At 38.5% G+C, this 24,685-nt stretch overlaps 1 protein-coding gene across 2 annotated transcripts in view; it reads left to right on the forward strand.

Moving 5' to 3' along the window:
• The window catches only part of CNTNAP5 (contactin associated protein family member 5), an 893,955-nt gene that overhangs the window by 741,911 nt on the left and 127,359 nt on the right, over positions 1-24,685 (forward strand). For both annotated transcript variants that reach the window (XM_057745525.1, XM_057745526.1), the window contains exons 18-19: positions 13,618-13,857; positions 22,779-23,003. In XM_057745525.1, coding sequence (XP_057601508.1) covers positions 13,618-13,857; positions 22,779-23,003 — 465 coding nt within the window. The remainder of the gene's footprint in view (positions 1-13,617; positions 13,858-22,778; positions 23,004-24,685) is intronic.

Below are 24,685 nucleotides of genomic sequence, written 5' to 3' on the forward strand. Positions count from 1 at the left end.
TGCTGTGTTCGTGGATGCTTCCTGAGTACCAGGCACAGGTTGAATTGTATAGCATGGATGCACCTCTTAGCACTGCCCCTGTCACTGGAATGTGACAGGTTGAAGTGCTAATACCTGAGTCAATGCATGCTGGATTTCCACAATCAGTAATGTAACTTCAGGCTATTATTTCCCTGATAGTTAGGGACAGTTGCAACCATGCTATTTTAGTGGTGGCATTTCTTGAATAGAGTAGGAGAGACTTCATAACACACAGCTTCTGAAATGGGCACTGCAAGCTTGGGGTTTAAGCTTTAAAACTCTTGGCAGTATCATCTCTCTGCTTTGCTGTTCCCTGATAGCTTTGCAAGTCAATATGAGAGTAAGGCAAGAGAAATCCAAGAACTAGCACCTACTTCTGAGAATGAAATGAAGAGATCTGAGTATGAATTCCAGGTCAACTGCCAACAGGCCGTGGGACCCTGGTAGGAAAGCAACTAGCCTAAGTGCACTCATTGCCTTTATTTGCAGAATGAAATCGACAAGTCTGGTAACTGATCCCTTACAAGTTGAGGAGGTGCTATCTCCATATGTGTATTAGGCGTGACAGTCATCCTTACCCTCACGCCCGTGTGTGTGTAACAGCAAGGAAATATCTCATTGTCCCCAAATCTGACTTCTCATCTTTCCAAATGTGTTGCAGTTATACAATGGACATTTTGTAGAGCTGTGAGCCTGTGAGTCTCATTGTTGTGTTACTTTACTTTCTTCTTACCTTTTTGGCCTTTTATGGACCTTTTTTCTTTCCCTTCCTTCCTTCCTTCCTTCCTTCCTTCCTTCCTTCCTTCCTTCCTTCCTTCCTTCCTTCCTTCTATTTTTTGGCTCAGCTACTTTCTTTGTGTCAAAATAAACTGAAGTAACTCCTACTTAGAACTCCCTGGGGAAAGTATTGCACTGACTTGATAAGTCATAAAGTTGAAGAGATTTCCACCCCTATGCTAGTGCTACTCCTGCTTCTACACTAGTTGGGAATTATGATTTGTATTTTCAGGTGAAACATGTCAAACTTGGTGAGGTCAGCGGTGAAGCCAGGAAAGGCAGTCTCATTTGCTCTGTGCCCTGACACTTCAGAAGTTGCCGGAGCATCTCTTCAGAATAGTCACTATATTTACCCTTGTGAATGCCCCACGGGGATGGCTTTCCTGACACAGGCCAGCAATTTTCTATCTGAGAAGATATACTGTGTCTCATGGCACAGGAGGTGATGTACATCCTTTTCATGTTAAGGAAGAACTAGAAAATCACCTTTCATCATATTTGTTACATAAAACCATTATTGCATGGAGGATGTCAGTAGTGAAAAGTGAAGAAATCATTGTCTTTCAGCATCCTATACATTTCTGATGATAAGGTCTGATTTACCAAAAAGTTTATTTTTTTCCAAGTTAAATAACATCAAGTATACTTGAATCATCTTAGTAAAAAAATAATACATGATTTCCAATATTCCCCATAATACTTAAATAAGAGAAAGTGTCTGATTAATTAAGAAGTTGATAGGAGACCTCAGAATACCAGAGGGCAACTTCCATGAATGCTTTTCTCCTTGTTACCTACCAAGTGGCAATCACTCAGTACTGCTTCAATGAAAAAAAAAAGATGAAGAGCCACCTGCTTCCTTATGCATTTTTTTCTTCTCTAAAACCACATCTGCTCCACAAAATCAGGTTCTTAGAGCTTGAAAGTGCTTTGAAAGAGCACTTTATTTTTAGAGAAGTGAATGATTGAATGACCTCTTCCACAAAATTTTGTCTTCTCCTGAAGATGTTGAGAGTTGAGTACAATGAACGCATCCCAATAGCCCATGTTAGTGTTTTCTACCCTTTAATAATTCCAAAACCCTTTTGGAAATGTTTATCTACAATCTCTTATGCTTTAATTGAAGCTTATTTCATCCTATACTGACTACATCAGATAGGTATGGGCGATTGAAGGAGAATGTAGAATTTTCTTGTTTGGTTTCACTTTTTTTAATTTTTATTTCTGCCTTTAACAAATCATATCTTAAAGCATACTGTCTTTTTTTGAAGAGAGGTACAACATGACATCATTTTCTCACACAGCCCAGGGAAAAAAGCCCTGAGATTCAGACTACACAAAACCTCAATGGCAGAAGAAGTCATTCTGATTACTCTGGCACTGCCAGTCGTCAAAATCTATAAACTCATTAAAAAAGAAGACATTAGGATGCACCATTTATGTGGAGCTAGGGTGATAGTTATAAAAAGAAACTCAAGCCAGATCTTTCTGGAAAAGAAAACAGTACTTTCTGGACGTTCAAGGACCCCAACTGAGGGAGGTGAGAAGCTATTGTGTCCTTTCCAAAGCCAAGCTAATGTAACCAGGATAGCCAGGGAACCTCCAGTTTAGAAAAGAGTGGACCCAGCCCAACATACTGATGCTGCAACGCTGCCTATAACCTGTTTCCATTTCTCCAAGGCTCTGGCCACAAAGCTGATGACTCAGAGGAGGAGGTGAGAAAGCCTTGGAACAGAGGGTTGGAGGGGAAGAACATGTTTTTTGGCAGATTTACTCTCTGTTCTCATTGTGTTACCAAGTTTCTTCTGATACATGGAGAAGAGGATTTGGCTTCAGAGCCACTTGAGCTGGGCAAGGCAGTGTTGCAGAAGAGCTGAGAAATGCCATGTTTTGATTCAGCTTCCTGCTTCACCATTCATGTCTCTGGCTGAAGGGTGAGGGTCATCAGGCCCCATTTACAGTGCGTAGAGAGGCTTAGGAACCTGTGTAGACTCTGAGAAGAGCTGTCTAGGACCCCATTCAAGAAGGCCCTGTTGCTGGGAGTGCTATTGGAAGGCAGTCTCCATCTGTCTGCCCCTTCAGCTATGACATGCCTTCGGGACAAGGTTCAGTCCTTCCCAGGGGTGCACAGACAACAATCACTTGAGCCCAGGGGACAAAGGCCCAACCCTTTTGGCCCAAGGAAGCACTTCTCTGATGGACTTTTCTAGTTCCAGCTCCAGCACTCCCTGTGGGGCTGTTCTAGACAGTCAGGGCTGCACCGGAGCTCACTTCTCTGCCACTTCTGCTTCTTGCCTCTTGCTGTCAAAGGTGGGTTCCCAGTGGTTTCCCCCGAAAAACATCCTGCCGCTTTAACTTCATCTCACAGCCTGCTTGCTGGGCAACCATGCCTGAGGCCAAATAACATGGATTACTGTGAAATACACACACACACACACATGTTTTTAATCAAAGTAATTTTAAGAGAAATTTATTTTTCATTCCTCCCAAGAATTAACCATAAAATAATGCTTCCTCTTCTCCCACTTTCTTCTCCAAAACATGCTTTAAATTCAATTGCTTCCTTAGAGTTTGCATTGTTTTAATTCATGTAGGATGGGCAACCCCATCCTCGATCTACCTGGCAGTCTCCTCTTCATTCACTATGTTTACAAAAGACTAAAAGCTCTTTAGATTTTTTTTATTATTATTAATCATCATCATTATTTATCCCAGTTATCATGCATTGTGGGATTAAGACTTTTCCATAACAGTTTCATGTTTTCTAATGAAAAGTAACACCATTTTAACTGATCCTGGTAGTATGTGTTAAAATATAATCTTCCAAAAGCTAAAATCATGAGTCTTGGGCAAATAGAAAATGAATGTTTGTCCAAGATTTCATTTCATTCATTCATGAATGAGGAAGCCATTAAGACGTCATGACCAGTTCAAAGAGCATCTAAAAAGCTGGGATATGCACAGGGAATTTAATGACAAATAAGTTAGGATAAAGTTGTGAGGTTAAATATGAAACCGTTGCTCACCAGGCCATCTTTGGAGTTATCTGTTATGCTGGAAAGAAATTATCTGCCTCTCCACTGGACAAATGTCATCTTTGTTTTTTTGCTTTATTTCCAAGTTTAAGCTAATTTTTCTGATGAGAGAGTTGGTTCCTACATTTGGTGATGTGTCCCTAGTCACATAGCAGCCATCACTTCCACAAAAGAAGCTGCAATAAGAGCCCCAAAGTGATTACTGCACAAATGCATCAAAATGTCATGACAATGTTAGTAGATTGGATTGTGAGAACCATTAGCCCTGAATTGCCACTGCTGCTATCCTTTTAGTGAATTGCAGGCTTCTTTTGTATTTCAGGGTTTCCTGGGCTCAGCCATAAAGTCACTCTAGGGCAGGTGGGACTATTAGGGAGAATTCTTAAAGCTTCTAATTATAGCCTTTTACTTTATCGACTTATTTCCTTGAATGGGTCTAAGGTTCAGCTTCTGAGGGAATCTCTGTTCTCAGCAGGGCCTCCCTGGAGAAAACCAGTCAGAGTGATTTCCAGGGCCCCTAACATTCAGGAGGTCCTGAAACTGCTTTCAACTGGGCAATGACTTGGCCTGGCAGCCAGCCTGGAAAAGGAAGGTAGATCCTCCAGCTGACTCTAGAAAAGATGTGGGGCTCATATGGTATTTCTTTTCCAGTTGCTCTTGCAAGGGAGTGGCTTAAGGCTGATTTGATAGTGATTTTCCCAGTGATTTTTCATTCTTCACAAAGGCAGAAGGAAGTACAATGAGGGATGACTGTGTTCTTGTCTTTGTGAGATGGAACACGGTACTTCTAGTCAAACTGGCTCCTGTCACTATTCCAGACTCTGTGATAAGGATTATGGTGGACTTTCCTGCTCCATCATCTTTTTTTTTTAATCATTTGACAAAACATTTTATTTTTTTATTTCATATTTATTTTATGATAGAGTATAGTTGATTTACAATGTGATATTAGTTTCATGTGTACAGCAAAGTGATTCAGTTATACATATACATATATATACATTCTTTTTCAGATTCTTTCCCCGTATAGGTTATTACAGAGTATTGAGTGGAGTTCCCTGTGCTATACAGTAGGTCCTTGTTGCTTATCTATTTTATATGTAGTAGCGTGTATATGTTAATCCCAAACTCCTAATTTATCCCCCTCACCTTTCCCCTTTGGTAACCTAAGCTTGTTTCCTATGTCTGTGGGTCTGTTTCTGTTTTGTAAGTTCATTTGTATCATTATTTTAGATTCCACATGTAAATGATATCATATGATGTTTATCTTTCTCTGACTTCCTTCACTTAGTATGATCATCTCTAGGTCCATCCATGTTGCTGCAAATGTCTGCGGCATCATCTTAATATTCTCTCAGGGGTGTCTCCAAAGGAGATGCAAAGCAGTAAGTCAGAGGATTCTTTGGCAAGATGGTTGGACCACTAAGTCAGCCACTCTGAACTGTGGTGGGACCAGTTCCCTACCGCTCCACAATCCAGGGGCAACAGAAACAAGTGCAATTCAAGTGCGCAATTCAAGTGCTTGCTCGTTTCCTTCTCCTCCTCTGAACTGTAAATAATAACCGAGTTGGGGTTTCCACAGAGCACCCATACAGTGCTCTGCATGGGCACATTCTTGTGCCCTGCCACCCTTCTGTTAAAAAGAAGGCAGAGGTTTGGTTTTGGTCTGTAGTCTTGGGGGAAAAAACACTCTGCAGAAAACCCATACACACTCCAGCCCACACCCAGGGACAAACATACTGCTTCTGGGAAAGGTGTTTGCTAATATCTGAATACCACATTGATTAATAAAGGGGTTTTAGAGGTAAACACAATTCTATATATAGCAAGGAGTTTCTTTTGAAACTTGAAATAACTTTTCGGATGACAAAAAAAAAGATCAGCAATATTATGCACAATATACATAATAAATGAAAAGATTTATTTTAAGTTATGCAATCCGTACACCAATACATGTTTGCTGTCAAATTATTCAGTAATACTCTCAGTGCTCTTCTTAGAGATGACTGATATTAGACCACTATGACACTTTCCAGGTGTCATTCAAGGTAGTTACATACATTTAAGTACCCTTAGGAAATACCATACAATATTATCATTTGAGGATACATGTACTTAAGCAATATACTTATATGTGTTATACCATAGCTTGCTTGCTGTTTTTTTGTTCTTGTTTGCTTTTTTAACTTAATATATGCCATGGGAAATTTAGCACGTCAGTGTGAATAGCATATTATTTTAAAGTGTTATATAGGATTTTACCTAATATTTTTAGTTTTGTTTGTGTTATTATTCTGTCTGTTGTTATATTTATGTCTTTATTGCATCTGGAGTGTGTTTAAGGTTTTGAGATAACATTGTAATTTTATTTATTTTCCAAAATATTATTTCTCATCTGCATTTATTTCATAGTTCCTCTTTTACCTAGTTACCTAGAACTCCAATATATATTATAAGGTATGAAATGTCTGTGTATAAAGAGTTTGTTTCTGAATATCCTACTTTGTTTTATTTACATAGATTTTTTTCCAGATACTACGCCAACATTATACTTACAGAGTACATTTTGATATTGAATAGGACAAGCCCTCCCCCCCTCACCCCCCAACAAACACAGCTGACTCCTTTTCTTATCACTCTGTTAACTATTATCAATCATCTTCTTTATGGATTTTACAATTAGCTTTTCACGTTCTATGAAAATACTGTTTCTTGGGTTATTGATTGGGATGTTATTACATTAAAGGAAATAACTATACATTGCTAAATTATATGGCAACATGTTCCATCTCTTTATTTATTCTTTATGAGCCAAAGTAAATTTTTATTATTTTCCTTTGTATAGCGATAGATCTTAAGTTAATTTCTAGACGTTTTGCTGTTTTTCTTGTTAAATAGGATTTTTTGTTGCTATCACATGGTGTAATCAGTTATTTTTGCTCTTTAGGACCATTATTGATTTTGTGTATTGATATTTACATCCATCCACATTCTTATACTTTCATTATAATTGTAAAAACTTGCCATTATTATTTGGGGGGGGAGATTTATAGACATACAACTATACTATGTATATAAATAATGAAGTATCAGTAATGACTATGGATAAAGCAAATTAAATATGTCTGGGTATAATCATCCCCCCAACTCCATTTGGAATATTTATTTTAAACTGTGGAGTAAAGTCATGATAATAATGCTTTAATGACTCTCGATAAGTGTTGCTTAATTCTTTTTCAGAAATTTTTCATAGCATTCATTTCTACCAAACAAATAAATAATTTCAGTCTGTTTTTAACTGACTCTAAATCATCAACAAGGTCTTTCCCAATTTTCTGAGGAGGGTTGATATTCTGTTTGGATACCACAATTTACAGTAAGGGTTAAATCAGAAAATGCCTGTGAAATGCAGTGGGTAAAGGTGATTGATAAGAAGTAAGATCTTAGTTCAAGTTGTCTCCTATTATCACTGTTTTACTTAGTAGACATCCAGTTAGTGCCACCTGCATTATTACACAGTGTGTGTTTATTGATTCCTAAGCAAGCAATCCCTATGTCTGGCAAAACTTAACCAGATGCATGCCTTATCCTTAAGGAAATTACATTTTGGAATTAAAGCCTCCACAAGGATTTCCTTCTGGTACCGAGATTCTGCTAGTTGAAGGGGCAGGATGAAAAACAAGATAACTGATGGTTAATTTTTTTTTTTTCTTAGCATGTACTTGCTAAACCTGCTCCCACTCTAGAATTTGAAATTTAGGTGGGAATGCATCTGCACTTCACTTGACTCTTGACTTTAGGCAAAGTAGTTCGTATAGAAAACGGCTATGCTAAGTTCAAGGAGAGAGAGAGAGAGAATGATACTGCTTATTTTTTGTGAAACAGAAGCCCAACCTGGCACATTCAATGTTGTTCCAGAAAAACGTCCTCAGCAAAGGAGTTTTGTTTGAGCGTGTGTGATCAAGACAGCAGGCACACACGAGAGAAACAGAGGCTCTTGTTCAAGGAGGGCATAAGGAATTGAGGTGTTTTCTGGAAGCGATGAGCATTTGTCGAACTGACACATGGAGGTTTTCTAAGACAGGTTTAGAATGACAATGGTAACCTTTTTAAGAGTTGATTCATACTCAGTCCACGGAAATGTCATCATAATGAACACACTTGATACCAAGGGCCAACAGAAGAGAGTCATCCAAAATTGCTTCTAGCTAGGCTGGCGAACTAATGGGCTAAGTTGTCAAGAAGATTGATACGAAGACCAAGAGGATAAATGCATATGTGTATATTACTTGGTAGGAGAAATAACAAGAGCTGAGAAGAAAGTAGAAGCAGTGCTTAGTTGTGGTCCTGACCCAAACTGTTACTGAAAGGGGGGTCCGGCTGCTTATGACTTGAAAGCCAGTACTCAAGAGGCAAGGTTGGTGGAAAGGAAACTTTGCCATATTTTGGAGGCCAGCAACTGGGGGAGAGGGCAGACTCATGTCCAAAGTGACAATCAGTGGGCAAGAGCTTTTAAAGGGGACTTTCAGGGGTGTACAGGCCGAGGGAGTGAGGCAACAAGCAGAAAGAGCACAGTCAGCTCTGACAGTCATCTTGAAATTGGTCATGGGTGGTCTGATCAGAGTCATCTTGATTGTTTTGAGTACAGTTAATCTTCGGTTCCAGGGTCAGTTTTTTTTTTTTTTTTTTTTTTTTTATCCCCATTTCCTTGAGGCCAGTTCCCAGAATTGTGGCAGCTAATGTCATGGCTACAGCCTGGTCATCATGTAGTTAACTTCTCCACCTGGTGGGGGTTTCAGCATCTATGAGACAGCTCACAGGACATGGCTCAGAATATTATCTATAGCACTTGAGGAGGAACTAAAGGTCCTAGACTTTGCTTAATGACTAAAATATTATTGTTTTGTCCTGTTTGACTGTTTTCCTTCACTTCTACATTTTCTCACCTCTCTGATTAAATTTATTCTTTGACTAAAGTTTTTCGACAAACAAAAGGCAGGTAGAGGACATGGCAGGGCAAGGACCATAGGGTCCTGCTGCATTTCAAAATTATCTAATCAAATATCTCCTTTTAGGATTTTAGCGCTTTGAAGGTATTCAGGCTTTGAAAGTCAAGAGATCCCGGTCTGACTCCTGGCTCTGCCACATAAAATCAGTTTGATTCTTGACTTTGGCCAAAACAATCTCTCTGCCGCTAAGTTTTCTCAATTATGTAATGTCAATAATATGAAGAATCTCTTCTTTCCCATTGAGGATTGAATGAGTTAATTATAAAGTTTATAGCATACAGCAAGTATGCTTGAATTTTTTTTTTTAGAATTAGAAGCATTGTTCTGATTCTTAAACAGCTTGTAGATTAAGTACAAGTCTCACAAACATGACTTTCAGCTGCTTTAAGGATAATGCTATGTTTTTTGTTGTTCTTCTTCCAACTTTACATTAAACTCTAGGCAAGAAGCAGGTAAAAATAAGATAAAAATTTATTAGAGCATTAGCTGAAAATTCAAATACCTGCAAGGGCCAGGAAGGCAGTCTGAATGCATGAAGTGGTCCTGGTGGGGAATGTGGCCAAGTGGACAGGGAGCGTCCTGTCTTAAAGGAACGGATCCCAGTGCAGCTGGGCTTTGTCATGCAGGAAAGCAACTCTGTTGTCAACAGGTCTTCTAATTTTTCAGTGAAGGACTTACTGGAATTTTTAAAATAGTTCAGCTTTTAATTAATTAATTAAGTCTGTGCCAAGCCCAGTGCTAACATAAGGGCATGGTCATTTTTTTTTTTTAATTGAAGTATAGTTGATTTACAATGTCATGTTAGTTTCAGGTTACAGCAAAGTGATTCAGTTTTATATATATATATATATATATATATATATATATATATATATATATATATATATAATTTTTTTTTCTAGATTCTTTTCCCTTACACATTATTACAAAACACTGAGTAGAGTTCCCCGTGCTATACAGTAGGTCCTTGTTGTTTATCTGTTTTATATATAATAGTATGTGTATGTCAATCCCAAACTTCTAATTTATCCCTCCTCCCACCTTCCCCTTTGGTAACTATGTGTTCTATGTCTGTGGGTCTACTTCTGTTTTGTAAATAAGTTCATAGTGTGTTTTTTTGTTTTGTTTTTTTTTAGATTCCAAATAGTTCATGTTTTAGAAACATTGGCAACTAATTAAAACAAATCCTGGGTAGGCAGAAAACACATGATGAAGGGATACGTGTATATGAGTGCAGGTTTGTGTGTGTGATTGCAGGGATGGAATAGGGTGAGCAGTAGAGGGTAAGGGGAAAGATGTGTGTAACAGACCATATAAATACGGAGTACAGGAGGAGGTCCACAGTCAAGAGAGACCACAGTCATTGAGGGGCCACTGTGGTTCAGAAAGCCTGGTGTGCTGAAGTCAGGGCAGGGCAGAGGAGGAGGAGGAGGATGAAGAAGAGATAAGCAGAGGCCAGGTCTATGCTGTAACCCCTGTACTTAAGGATTTGAGCTTGAACCTCAGGACAATGACTAGTCTCTGAAGGCCATCAAACAGGACTAGCAGGATCAAATTTTCACATTTGGTTGTTCTCTCTGATTGCAAAGTGGTGAGTGGGTGGAAGGAGTCAGGGCTGAGAGTAAGAAGATTCTTAGAAGATGGTTTTGATACCAATCGGGGGTCTTGGTGTTCCCCAATCAATAGAAATTGATTAGAGGCCAGATGAGAAATTCAGACAAGGCTTTACTGGGGCTCCTGCTGCAGCAGGAGGGAGCGAGAACAAGTAACAGGTTCCCTTGCTTGCTCCCTGAGGCAGGGCAAACTGGCTCCTTATATGGGGTGAAGGTAGGGGTGGGTCCAGGGGTGGAAGGGGTGGCTTCGGTGGTCTGCCCACCCCTTTGTGGTACTGAGTGCAGAGGCATGCACAGTACATCCTGCTTTTGCTTCAAACACCTTGTTTTTGTTCTTGGCTCTTCAGAAAGGGCAGTTGGGTTTTTTTGGTCTTTTTGTGTCTTGTTGTCCATAATTTGCCCTAGCTACACATGCATGCAGTTCTTTTTAGTCCCTTGTGGTTTCTTTGTATTTTATTGCTTGAGGAGGCATTGGTCCAGGTGTAAGCACTGCAGCAAAGGATCCCATGTCCCAGGTCCCAGCCTGTCTCAGTTTAAGGGATTCAAGTGGGGGTGAGAGGGATTCAAGACTGTGGCTCTTGGTATAGAAAGAAGCTGATGGACCCAGAGATAACTGGGAAGGCAAATCCATGGGACAGGGTTGGGGGAGAAGGGCTGTGAGTGAGAAGGGGGAGGGCAGATTGTGGCTGCATTTCTGCACAGTATTCAAGTTTCAGGGAAGAGTCTCACCTCCACCAACACGATGCATAGTAGGTGACGTCAGAAAGTAGTGCTAATCACAGGATTGGGTGTGAGTGTGTGGATAGGAAGCATCTTTCTAGAAGCATTCTATTCTTAATCTACAATATTACCGCTCCATGAACAAAAAGGAGCCTAACCTCTAGTTTTTTCTCTCTCTTAAAGAATAAAAAGCAGTCACACAAAAATGGAAATTTAGTTCATTGAGCAATTTGGCCCCCGTTCTTTGTGTCATTGTTTTTTATCAGCATCTAGGATTGAAATGATCCCCTTCTTGGAGGTCATTCTCACCATACTCTATATGTCTCAAATATCAAGGAATGTATTTCTGCCAGAAACACCACCCCAACCACCTTCTTCTCCGTTTATGAACGTGTTGACTAAGTCACATGCAAGCAAATGTGCAATAGATCTTGCATTCTTCACCACTGCTTAGAAGAAAAATGCCACTAACAAGATATATGAAGAGTTATTCAAATCCACCACATGGAGTGACTACAAAATAAGCGGGAAAATAAAACAAAACATTTGACTACATAAATCCTCCTCTCTTTATTCTACACCATTTCTAGGAAAGAAATAATGAACCTTTCCCTATCATCTGCTTGTGTTTATAATTGATTTATCTTGTGGTTAAAAGGCGATTTACTCACTAAAATTGAGACAGACAGGAAAAAGCAATTTGGGTTTGACCTTCTGGCCTGCTTGGGTATCACTTATCAGAACTGAAAATAGAGTGGAGTTTTATCACTCCTTCAGAATAAGAGACTAGATTAATTCTTTAGAAACATCTTGTCTCAGTCTTTTAGAGATAGCCAATGACTTCCATACGTATATTTATGGGTCTGATGACCTGGTATGATTCAGAGAAGACAGAATCTCCCTACTTCCAACCCTATTGCTAATTATTATCTTCTTGTCCACCCTACCAGGCTGACAGACAACAGATTTTTTTTTTTACATTACATATTCATTTATTTAACTTACAACTTTGTTTCTTGTTTAGTGTGATATTCCCAGTCAGAGACTGGGATTCACACACGTATCTACCTTGATGGGAGTATGTTTTTATCTGGTCATTTGCTAGACCAAGGTTTAATAAAATTGTAGCTCGAGGGAGTACAAATAAATGAGGCTCAGAAAGGACAGGTATGTACAGTAAACAAATAGCACATCAGTACCGCCCTCGTTTTCCAACTTACCTTCTCTCCATTAGGACACTCTGTAGACCTAGAAGACCTGAGGGTGTCCTCCATTTATCCACTTGTATGGACTTGGGGCCAAAGCATTGAATTTGAAATAGAATTTGTATTTCTTACAGGCAGGCTGGCCCTGTGTCTTCTCTGGGATCTCCCAGAATTCCCCACACCAAATCAATAGCTGCTGATGGAATTTGGCTTAATTCTTGTCTTGTTGTCTCTCCTTACACATTTTTCTAATATCCTCTGATTTAGGTTGGTAGAATTCTAGGTTTCCAACAGTAACAAAACACTCTGTCACTTTGAATCTCCTCTGTTCTTGAATAATTTCAACAAGCATTGCAAATCTCTCTGAAACCTTCAAGATGTACCCTCAGCAGAAAGTTGGGTTGCAGTTCTATTCTGTATTCCAGAGGGAGGAATTTATTTTCCAAATAATAATTTGGGGGTAATCACAAGGATATGTGTATATATACATATATATGTACACACACACACATGCACACACACACCACCTACTAGTTCTAGCCATTGTGAGGGCTCAAGAGAAGGAATAGTGAAGAACACTGATTAAGCATGTGCTATATTCCATGCTCTTAAATAAGCCTTACCACGAACACATGAAATAGACTGATTCTTATTTTACAGATCAAGTAGCCGAGGCTTAGGGGTCCAGTGGTCATTATGCCTAATGGCTATTGGCATGGAGTTTGACACCATGTTTGTCTGGTCCTACTGTCGACCTCTTTATAGTACATGACACTGTGCTGCATAAGCTTTACAAAGCTCATTGCCTTTTCTAACTCAATGCACCTGACCTAGGTTGTTTCTAACTTTGCCAAAGAGATGATCCCTTTCTGTGAATTCACCTTCAGATAAATGTCTGCCGTAGACAAAGAGCACATTTTATTTTATTTGCAAGGAACCGGGCCATCTGAAGTTTTGTATCTTAAATATGTCAAGTACAGAATTCCACAAGAACCACAGTCTTTTATGTATTTATTTTCTTGAGATGGGGAGTGCATTTTTCCAGCCAGGAAACACATGCCTTTTCCCCATCTTCTTTGAATTCCTAATTCTCACCGGAAACTAATGGAAAAGTCCAACACAGGATGCCAAGAGAACAATAATTAACTATTACCAGTGCTGATATTAAATCTCAAAAATGTGACCCCTGTATATATATATCTTTTTTTTTTTTTCCCTTTTCTCTTTCACTGCACAGGGGGTACATCATCAAGACAGAAAGGCTTCCTAGGATGCATACGCTCCTTACACTTGAATGGGCAGAAACTGGACCTGGAGGAGAGGGCAAAGGTCACGTCTGGAGTCCGGCCCGGATGCCCAGGCCATTGCAGCAGTTACGGCAGCTTCTGCCACAACGGGGGCAAGTGCGTGGAGAAGCACAGTGGATACTTCTGCGATTGCACCAATTCACCATACGAAGGGCCTTTTTGCAAAAAAGGTACAATAGACACATTTGTTTTCAGACACTTATATTTTCACATGTGTTGTGTTTTGGTGCCTACAGGTTGCAGTCAAGTCATAGGAAACCTAGGCCCTTAGACACTCCTCAATCATTTACTCTTCCTCAATTTCCCTCTCTTCAGAGACTCCGCACAGCTCCTCAGTGTACTTACATATATGCATTCTCCTTGTGTGTGGTTACGACAGAAGTGGATGGTCAGGAACAAGAAAACACACTCAATGTGGCCTAGAGACAGTTGAGCCCTGGGAGAGGTGGACTGTCATTTCTGTTGTACTAACCTTTACAATTCCAGTTTCTCCATCCACAAATATAATCAAAGAATCATAAACTCTAGCCCTGGAAAACCCTTAGAGACCTGGAAGCCATCCTAAATCATTTTTACAATAGAGAGAATGTAGGTGATTTAGTAAAATCCATATCATGTATTTAGTAAAATCTCCCTATTCTGCAGGTGACTTGATTGGGGTCTCAGGCTTTAAAAGCTTTTCCCAGAGAGTCACATTTAGTTCCCCAGGGGGCTGAGAATGGAGCACAGGAGTCAAAATCCCTGACCCAGAGACTTCCTTTGTGGTCCAGTGGTTAAAACTCTATGCTTCCACTGATGGAGGCATGGGTTTGATCCCTGGTCAAGTAAGGAACTAAGATCCCACATGCTATGCGGAGCAGCCAAAAAAAAAAAAAAAAAATCCCTCCCCCCATGCCTTTCCACACCCTCTCCTAACCTTATTCATTCATTTCACTGACAAAAGCTAATCATGTTGGCTACACAGCTTGAACAAGGAATGATGGTTATGGTGTAAATTCTCCAGATGAATTCAAGATCACTCCACAAACTATAAAAACTCATTATATGGTATCAGTACTCAGTATTTTTGAACTAGAAAGACAAAAGATTTGATTTACTATCAAGCTTCACAGCATTTTTTAAAGTTTATTTTATTGATGGAAAAAAAATAGTTTGTTGAGCAAAGAAGGTAAACAGTATTTCAAAAGCAACATTTAAACTATTAAAATAAAATGTTTTAATCACGTTGAAACACTATTTACATACAAACAATGATGGCAATTACAAATAATTCTTGTCAGTTCATTGAAACACATTTTTCAAGCACCCCTAACGAACAACGTTTTATTTTAGTTCAACTTACTCTTGGAACTTAAAGACAATAGGGAAAAACGCACTCAGTGTTCTCTTTTAAGGCCTGTCATTTAAGCTCTTCATTCATTGACACTGGCCTCCTCCCCAATTAGTTTGAATTACTTGTTTGTTATTGCCGGGAAGCATTGTGCTCCTTGGGAGAAAATTAATGGTACAAATTTTAGGGTCAACAGAGTGTCAGGCAGGCCTGCGTGGGAGCTTGAAATAAAGGAGGTCCCATCCCACTAGGCTTTTCATAGGAACTAAAACAAAGTACTCCTGTGTTTTCACACTGGTGGAAGTCTCTGGAATAACTTCCCCTGAAATTTGGAGTGCCACCCTTAGACTGGCCCTGCATGCTAGAATAAGCAAATGCAGAGTAAGCATGACCAAGCCCAGTCCCTAAAGTATACCAGCCTTATTTTATAAGATCTATATCCAAGTGTCTGTTTGGGAGGGAAAAAAAAATAAAGAAAAACAGTAGACCTCTCTGCATTTCTCCAGGGACATTGTTCACACACCTCATAGATCATCTTGCTCTAAATTTAGCCTAATTTCCCATTGGTTCTTTTCTCTGAAACAACACCTATTCATTATCTTCTCTCCATGCCACTGCCTCTTTTAACTGTATTTGTTGAAATATCTGCTGTGCTCTCTCCCCACGTTTTAGTCTGATCTATAAGAAAAATAGACAGATATTTGCTTAGCCTTTTCAGCTTGCTTCATATTTCACTATTTGTGAACTTTTCCCCCATTTCATAAATCTAAGGAAATGAGTCCCTTTATATTCAGCGGTTGCAAAGTATGTGAGATGAACCTTTTAACCGCATCTTTGAGCAATGTCGGTTGCCTCTGAGCAATGTCGTTTGCCTCTGAGAAATGTGGCTTGGGACTGAAATGGGAGCCCTTAGCTCCAAGATGGTCCTAGACAAGGCTGTTCTCTATTGGGGGAGGCTTCTATGCTAACTTTCCATGGCACATATATTTTAGGGGGTGCAAATCTTGGCCATACCGGGTATGGAATTAAGGGCATTTGTCCATGACAAGTGACTGGGCTAGAACCACAGTCAGTTGACCCACTTTCTGTTTCTGGTTGTGATGCAAAGGAATGGTAATCACAAATTAGCTAGTACTTATTGATCGCAACATTTATTCCTTATCCCCTAGCTAGGAGGGAAGCAGTAATATGTGCGTTTAACACATGAGAACACTGTCACTTTGGTTTAGTGACTTGCTAATAAGTGTCTGAGCTGGAGGTTCATCCAGCATTTTTTGATTCCTTTTCCCCCTTTCTGACCCTAATTTCATCCTGTACAGGAATGTGTTAATAAGATTCAAATATGTAGGGTTCTTTGTTGTTGTTGCTGTTTTGTGTGTTTCTCTTTTTATTATTATTATTATTATTGGTATTATACATACCAAAAATTCACACTTTTAAAATGTATAGTTCAGTGGTTTTTACTGTATTCACAAAGTTGTACAACTATCACCACTCTATAATATTAGACTGTTTTCCTCGTCCGTCAAAGAAATCTCATATCCATTAGCAGCTCTTCACCTTGCTCCCCAGTCCCTGGAAACCATTCATCTGACTTTCTGTCACTAGGAATTGCCTATTCTGGATTTTTCAAAAAAAAAAAAAAAAAAAGAATCATACAATAAGTGGCCTTTCCGTGTCTAGTTTCCTTCACTTAGCATAATGTTTTCTTTTTTCTTTTTTTTTGACTCTTGAAATATATCTTTGTTATGAAAATTTATAGATTAACCTACAGTAGAAATAATAGTATAGAGAGCCCCCACGTGCCCATCTTTCAGATTCAACAATTATATGTTTGGCCACACTGGCTTCATCTGTCCCTTATTTCTTTATATTTAATGAGGTTTCTTAGAGCAAACCCAGATATTTACCATTTTACCCCTAAGTATTTTAGATTGCATCTCATTAAAATACAAAGGTGTTCTCTTAGATGACTACAACAATTAAATGCTAACTGAAACCAATGACAGAACCAGAAAGGTGTTTCTTTCCCATGGACTTGAACTAAGAGGGGTGAAACCTTAACAATGTTGGAAACATTGTATGGCATCAAGGAGTGAAGCCAAGTAGCAAAGACAGATTCTAGGGGTTAGAAAGAAAGAAAAGAGTCCTGGTGACATGGTTTTGGTTCCTAGATCAAACCTTACCTGAAGACCATACTAGTATGTTAAATTAAACAACAAATTCTGTATGTTTCTTAACCCAGTTTGAGTAGGGTTTAGCATAATGTTTTCAAGGTTCATCTATGCTGTGGATTTTTCAGTTTTTTATTTCCTTTTATTTCCAAAGGAAATGTGTGGATGTACCATGTTTTGTTTATCAATTCATCAGTTGATGGACCTGGAATATTTCCATTTTTTTGGCTATTATGAATAATGCTGCTATTAACATTCATGTATATTTTTGGTATGGACTTAATGTGCTCTGTTCCCTTGTGTATATACCTAGAGGTGGGATCTCTGAGTAGTATAGTAATTACATACATGTTTAACTTTTCGAGGAAATGCCAAAATATTTTTGAAATAGCCACTCCATTTTACATTCTCACCAGCCAAGTATGAGTATTCCAATTTCTCCACATTCTCACTTGTTTCTATCTTATTTCCATAATAACGCATTCTGCTGTGAACGTGTGAAAGAGTATTGCATTGTCATTTTGACTTGCATTTTTTAATAACTAATAATGGTGAACACTGTTTCATATACTTGTTGACCAAATGTGCATCTGCTTTGGTGAAATATCTATTCAAATCTTTAGCCCATTTTTAAATTGGATTATTTTTCTTTTTAATGTTCACTCATAGGAATTTTTTGAATATTCTTAATATAGATTTCATAATAGATATATGATTTGCAAAATTTTTCTCCCCTTTTCACTTGCTTGACAATATCTTTTGAAAAACAAAAGTTTTAATTTTTTTTAAATGTTAGGTTCCCCAATACTTCCTCTTTTTTTCCTCCTTTTTTTTTGTTTTTTTCTTTTATTGAGATATAATTGACATACAATGAACTGCATATATAAAATTTTTAATTTTGATAAATCCAATTTATTTTTTGTTATTGGTTATGCTTTTGGTGTTATATCTAAGAAAGCATTGTTTAATCCAAGGTCATCAAGATTTATGCCTATGTTTTCTTCTGTTTTATAGTTTTAGCTCTTACATTTAGTCTGTGATACATTTTGAGTTAATTTTTATAAATGGTGTAATGTAAGGGTCCTACTTTATTCTTTTGCCTGTGACTTTCCAAGTTGTTCCAACACCATTTTTTGTGCATCTGCCTTTAGCCCACCACCACCACAACCACTATCTGAGGAGTCTAGGTATGACTATCATTTAACTTATTTTGAATTAAACATCAGATAATATATTTGGAATTCTATTTGAAAATACAGTTGGAAATCTAGAAAAAATAAAAATCAACCTAATCACTCAAAGACAACCATTAAAAAGAAAATCTGATTTTCTTTTAGCCCTTTTTTGTTTTGCATTTAGTGTAGCTGAGATGATTCTGTCCATTCCATTTTATATTCTGAATTTTCTTTATTTCATTTCATAGGCATTCCTATATAAAATGTCATCAGTTTTAATGATTGCAGTATATTCCATCTGGTGGAATTGCTTCTGTGTATTTAACCCATTCCATCACCAGAACATTTTAGTGTAGCAGTTGTAGAACTCTGGTACCAGACCTGCCTGTGTTCCAATTTTGGCTCATCTACTGTGTACGCTGTGTAACACTGGTTGTGTAATTCAACCTCACGATACCTTGGTTTTCTCAACTGTAAAATGTGGAAAATTCAGGAATTCTTCATGAAAGATTGTGATGGACATTTAATGAGTACTTCACAGAGCGATTAAGGTAATGCCTGACATATAAACTCTCAGTAATTACTCTTATTGTTTTGGAATTTTATATTATCCCAAATTTTGCACATAAATAATGCTGTGATAAACAACATGTATTGATTATTTCCTTAATATTGGAATTTCAGTGAAAAAAATAGTAGGTATATTTAGGTAATCTAGCAATTGGCAAAAACCTGTTGAAAAAATTCTATAATATGTACCTTCCTGCCAACTTTTATATATATATATATATATTTTTTTACTTTTTATTACAAAAAATTCAATTAATCACTGCAGTAGAGAGAAGAGTTTCAGAAGCCCCCCTGCATCCAACACTTTGCTCCAACAATTATTAACTCATGATCATTTTTACTTCATCTATAAGCTAACATCCCTCTTCCTCTTTTATTATTTTGAAACAAATTCCAGATATCACATCAGTTCTTCTATAAATATTGCAATATGCATTGTTAAAAGACAAGGAATCATTAAAACATGTATCCATAGGACTGTTATACTAAGAAATAAGAAAATTTTAATAATTTTTTTAATATTATGAAATATCCACTCAGCATTCAAATTCCCATTTCCTTCATTTATTTGCAGTTTGTTTGAAGTGTTTCTAAATTAATTACAGTCTGACTGACTTCTACAGAACTGCCAGCCTATTCATTAAGGCCTGGTCTTTATACTTATTCTAATTCTAAATCTATTTCTATTATTAAGACCAGCTGTTGTTTATTGAGTTCCTACTATGTGCTGTTCCTTTACCTCCTTTCTTCCAACACTTCTCCCTACCATGGGATTGAATTCATCCCTGCTTGTGTTTGAACAGCTAGCGGTTGATAGCATCTCGTGAGAGAGCAGGAGAAGGCACAGCCAGGGCCCAGGCCCAGGTCAGTCTGACTCCGAGGCTGCCTCAGAGATACATGTTCTCTCCAGCACCAGCCTGTCTCCTAGCATCTGCTCTGGGTTGATTGCACACTTTAAGACCTAGTCAATACCAATACCTCCTCTTTCAGGTGTTCTCAGACTACTCCCGCCCACAGAGGCATCCAACTCTGGGACTCAGTGTCTCTGTCACTCACACATCACATCCCAGGCCTCTGTCTATCAGTCTTATTTCTTTTCCTGTGTGTCCTGTCTTCTCAGAGTCTAATCGGCACGGTTCCTTCCACCAGGCAGGTGCTCAAATGATGTAGCTAATATTGTTATCGTGCCCCTGGAGACGCAAGATGGTCATTGATAATAATCGCCTTCCAATGAAGATTTTTCTTCTATTTAGCCCAGTGGCTTTGAATGTTTAGATAAATCAATCAGAGAGCTTAAATATGATCATAGAGCTCAAACTCTTAGATTATAAAAGAAAAGAACCTGAAAGAATAATCAAAAACAGGTGTTTTGCTGGATTTAGTTTTAGGTTGAAATTCACAATATTTAAATAATAAAAATATTTACAGCTGTGGCTAAGGGAGGAGGGAAGACAGAAATTTGGTAGGACATCTCTAGGTTAAAAAGTGCTTTTCATTTTAATTTCCTGTCCTAAGTATAAAGAAAAAAATGTAATATGAACACCCATATCTAATACACTATTCACAACAGAATGATGTGACACATATTTACATTTGAACATACACACAAACATCCCATAAAAGCCATAACTCTGTCAATCAGGAGATAGCAGCTCAAAATGCAGGCCAAATGTCCCCGAGGAAATTCACTTAAGAAAAGTGCTTGAATCCAGCTGATGGTCAACTAGAATCCTCACTGTCACCAGTTTTTGCACAGATTTTTGTAATCAGGAGTACCGATGATGTTCTAACCTGCAGGAGAAATGCAAAACACTTTCTCTGAACCTTTAGTGAAAAGGAGCCGGTATTCCCAGTCTGCTAAGTAATATGCATGAATATGCAACTTTAATTTTTTTGGCACCGTGACAGGCTGTTATAGAATTTTCACAAAGGTAGAACAAATCTGCAGTAAAATTAGGAAGCAAAAGCCAGGTTTGATTATGTTCTAGGTGCCGCCAACTCAATCGGAGAATTCCATGGGGAATTGGGGATAGTCAACCTATCATTCAGGAAAAAGAGTAATTAATTATGCCACTATAGATTCATATGTTTTTTTTTTTTTTAACCAACAAAGACCCATTCATTGTACAGCACAGGGAACTATACTTAATATTTTATAATAACCTATAAGGGGAAGGAATCTGAAAAAAATAGATATATATGTATACATAACTGACTCACATTGCTGGATACCTGAAACTAACACAACTCAGTAAATTAACTGTACTTCAATTTTTTTAAAAAAGGAAAAAATAGATTCATGTTTCATGTGCTATTTTTATACCAGAGGTTAGCTGCCAGATCTAAGCTCTGTTGTTTTACTGGGAAACCTTTGCTCCATACGCCGGTACGGTGTAGGGACAAAATTAAAAGTGAACTTAACAGCACCGATTGAAAGAAGAAAATATCCCAGCACTTGGATGCATGTTCAGTCATTAAACAGATATGTTTTATGATGAACATTTGTATAGATTGAGGTTAAATCCCCTCGAATATGGAGAATCTATGAGTTTAAACTGTAGTGGTAAATCTCTTCAGGGCTTTAACACATCCTCTCATTTATCAACCCAGAAATATTGTCGAGGGAGGTGTGATGTTTCCCGTTTGCCAGATGAGAAAACAGTCTCCATAGGGTTGACTAACTTGCTTGGAACCACACAGCTAGTATGAAGTCAAGGGAAGCTTCAGATCCAGCGCTGAAGCAGTTGAAGTAGCAGTTGGAGTGAAGAGGTTATGCAGGGAAGATTGGGTGACGTCTGTTCCTGCTAATTGAATGTCATCAATCTGTACAGGCTTCCTTTCCCAATGGCGATGGCAGATCTATATCCTCTGTGCTGTGCTTTAGGAATTGTTTCTCGTGGGAGGCCCTATTTGCCCAAGTCTTTGCTCTTTTTTTGGAATTGAAAACCAATTCCTAGATATCTAAAATAATTGAGTCCAAAGGAGAAAGAGGGGAGGGATAAATGACTAGTTTGGGGTTAATATACACACACTACTATATATGAAATAGATAAACAATAAGACCTATTGTATAGCACAGGGAACTCTAGTCAATATTTTGTAATAACCTATAAGGGAAAAGAATCTGAAAAAATAGATACATATATATGTATAACTGAATCACTGTGTTGTACACCTGAAACTAACACAATATTGTAAATTAACTTTCCTTCAGACAAAAAAAAATTAAAAATGAATAAAATAAAATAATGAGTCCAGGGGTTTGATACCTATGCCCTTTCTGCTGTTTCCACAGATTTCCTCTCCTCCATTTCCACGGATCCTCACACTTTACCCGACACCATAGAGAATTACTTTCCTCCCTAATGTCCTACTCACAGTAGTTTTGAGCCTACTCAGTACCCTCTTGACCCACAAGAAAAACATAAAACAGAATTGTTAGGATTTCACTTTTGCAAGTAAGATAATCCCGGTGCAATTTCTCTCTACTATGCAGGAGGCAAGGACATCTCATCTTTGCTTTTTGAGAAATCAGCCTGACATGTGGTAATTACTCTGCAAATATATGTGAAACTGGAACTACATTTCACAATGCAAATCTGAGCTCTCTCTTCTAGCCACTCAACCTTGTTCAAGGTGCTAAACACCAGCAAGCCTTATGTTTCTCCTTTATAAATAGGAATGATGATTTCTGCCACTTCAAAATTATTGTGGGAAGCATATTCTATAATTCATGTAAAAACTCTAGCACAGCAACGGGTGCATTGCAACAAGCAATGAGGGCTGTCCTGAAGGGTCAACTAAATGGTTTAAAGTGTGCTTTCCCCTCTGATCTTTTGCAGAGGTTTCTGCTGTTTTTGAGGATGGCACTTCAGTGACTTACATGTTTCAAGACCCCTACCCAGTGACCAAGAATGTAAGCTTCTCTTCCTCAGCGATTTACACAGATGCCGCCCCATCCAAAGAAAACATTGCACTGAGCTTTGTGACAGCCCAAGCACCCAGCCTCTTGCTCTATATCAACTCTTCTTCTCAGGACTTCCTGGCTGTCCTTCTCTGCAAGAATGGTGAGTTCTGATGGCCTGATGAAAAGTCATTCTGGGTTGGAGGGCCAGTACATGCCCTCCAGCTCTGCGTAATTTCAGCCTAAATGAGGTCCCACCTGGGCAGCTTCTTTCCAGATCTCCAGGCCAGCCTTTGATTGTGCTTTACCTTTATGAGTCGCAATTGATATTCAGGTCCCTGTCAATTAACTGCTGAAGTCTCAAACGCCTTGACTTTAATTTGCCTCAACTGTGTAGCAGTTATTCGTATTATTTATTCTGTGCTGGAATCCACTAAAGGTAAAGGAGAAGATCATCAGCATATCTGATTTTCAGAAGGACACTTGTTGCATATATCCGGTTATCTTTGCTGCAGAACCCTTCAAAAGGGCTGTTAAAACAACAGGCATAAATGCAGGCTGTATTAATAGAAGTTGATTGCCTCGGTCTTAGAGAAGAGTAGTATATGTGAGTCATAACCTTGTGAAGTATGGGGCTTGGTTCTGAGAACCAGATTTTGGAAAGCATGTGGACAAAAGGAAGTATGTGAAGATTAAAACGATAAAGGGGCTGGAAATCAGTTCATACAAGGAAAGTTGAACCATCAGTTTTGATGGCTGTTAGCAGAAGCCAGGTTTGCTCCTCAAACAACTTAATTCCACCCTGCAGTGATGAGGACTGCTTATGGAGTCACGGCCAGGGACACTCTGAGATCAAAATCCTAAAGAATGGTTGGAACAGGCAAAGAGGACGGATGTGGAGATCCCTGTAGTGTGGTCTCAAGGAACACTTTCCTATGGTTGAGAATATCTTTTCTCCTTTTGTAACCTGCTATATATTGAGATGAATTTGGGATTTTGCACCATCCATGACAGAGATGGACTGTAGTGGGATATACAGGAAGCTGCAGATACACCTTGTGCCATCTCTAGACCTTAGATGAAAACTAGAAATTTCTCCTGCTCTACTTTTTCTTGAGTTTCTTCTTCTTTGTGTCATCTTGCTTTCCAGCTATTTATGACATGGAAAATTGAGAGATGTGTGGACCTATGGGTTGAATCAGGCCTGATTTACAATGATAATAACAATGGCTAACTCTAAAGGACTCATTCTTTCTTTTTTTTTTTTTAATTTTATTTATTTATTTATTATTTTTGAGGGGTACACCAAGTTCAATCATCTGTTTTTATACACATATCCCCATATTCCCTCCCTCCCTCAACTCCCCCCCCAACCCTCCCTTGAGTCCCCTCTACCCTCCCTGTCCCAGTCCTCTAAGGCACCTTCCATCCTCCAGTTGAACTCCCTTTGTTATGCAACAAATTCCCACTGGCTATCTATTTTACAGTTGGTAGTATATATATGTCTGTGCTACTCTCTCGCTTCATCTCAGCTTCCCCTTCACCCCCCGCCCCCCTCAAACCTCGAGTTCTCCAGTCCATTCCCTGCATCTGCGTCCTTGTTCTTCTCTTATCACTGAGTTCATCAGTACCATTTTTAGATTCCGTATATGTGAGTTACCATACAATATTTGTCTTTCTCTTTCTGACTTACTTCACTCTGTATGACAGACTGTAGGTCTATCCACCTCATTACATATAGCTCCATCTCATCCCTTTTTATAGCTGAGTAATATTCCATTGTATATATATGCCACATCTTCTGTATCCATTCATTTGTTGATGGGCATTTCGGTTGCTTCCATG

Source organism: Hippopotamus amphibius, chromosome 8, assembly GCF_030028045.1.
Source record: "Hippopotamus amphibius kiboko isolate mHipAmp2 chromosome 8, mHipAmp2.hap2, whole genome shotgun sequence".
In the NCBI taxonomy this organism is placed as follows: domain Eukaryota; kingdom Metazoa; phylum Chordata; class Mammalia; order Artiodactyla; family Hippopotamidae; genus Hippopotamus; species Hippopotamus amphibius.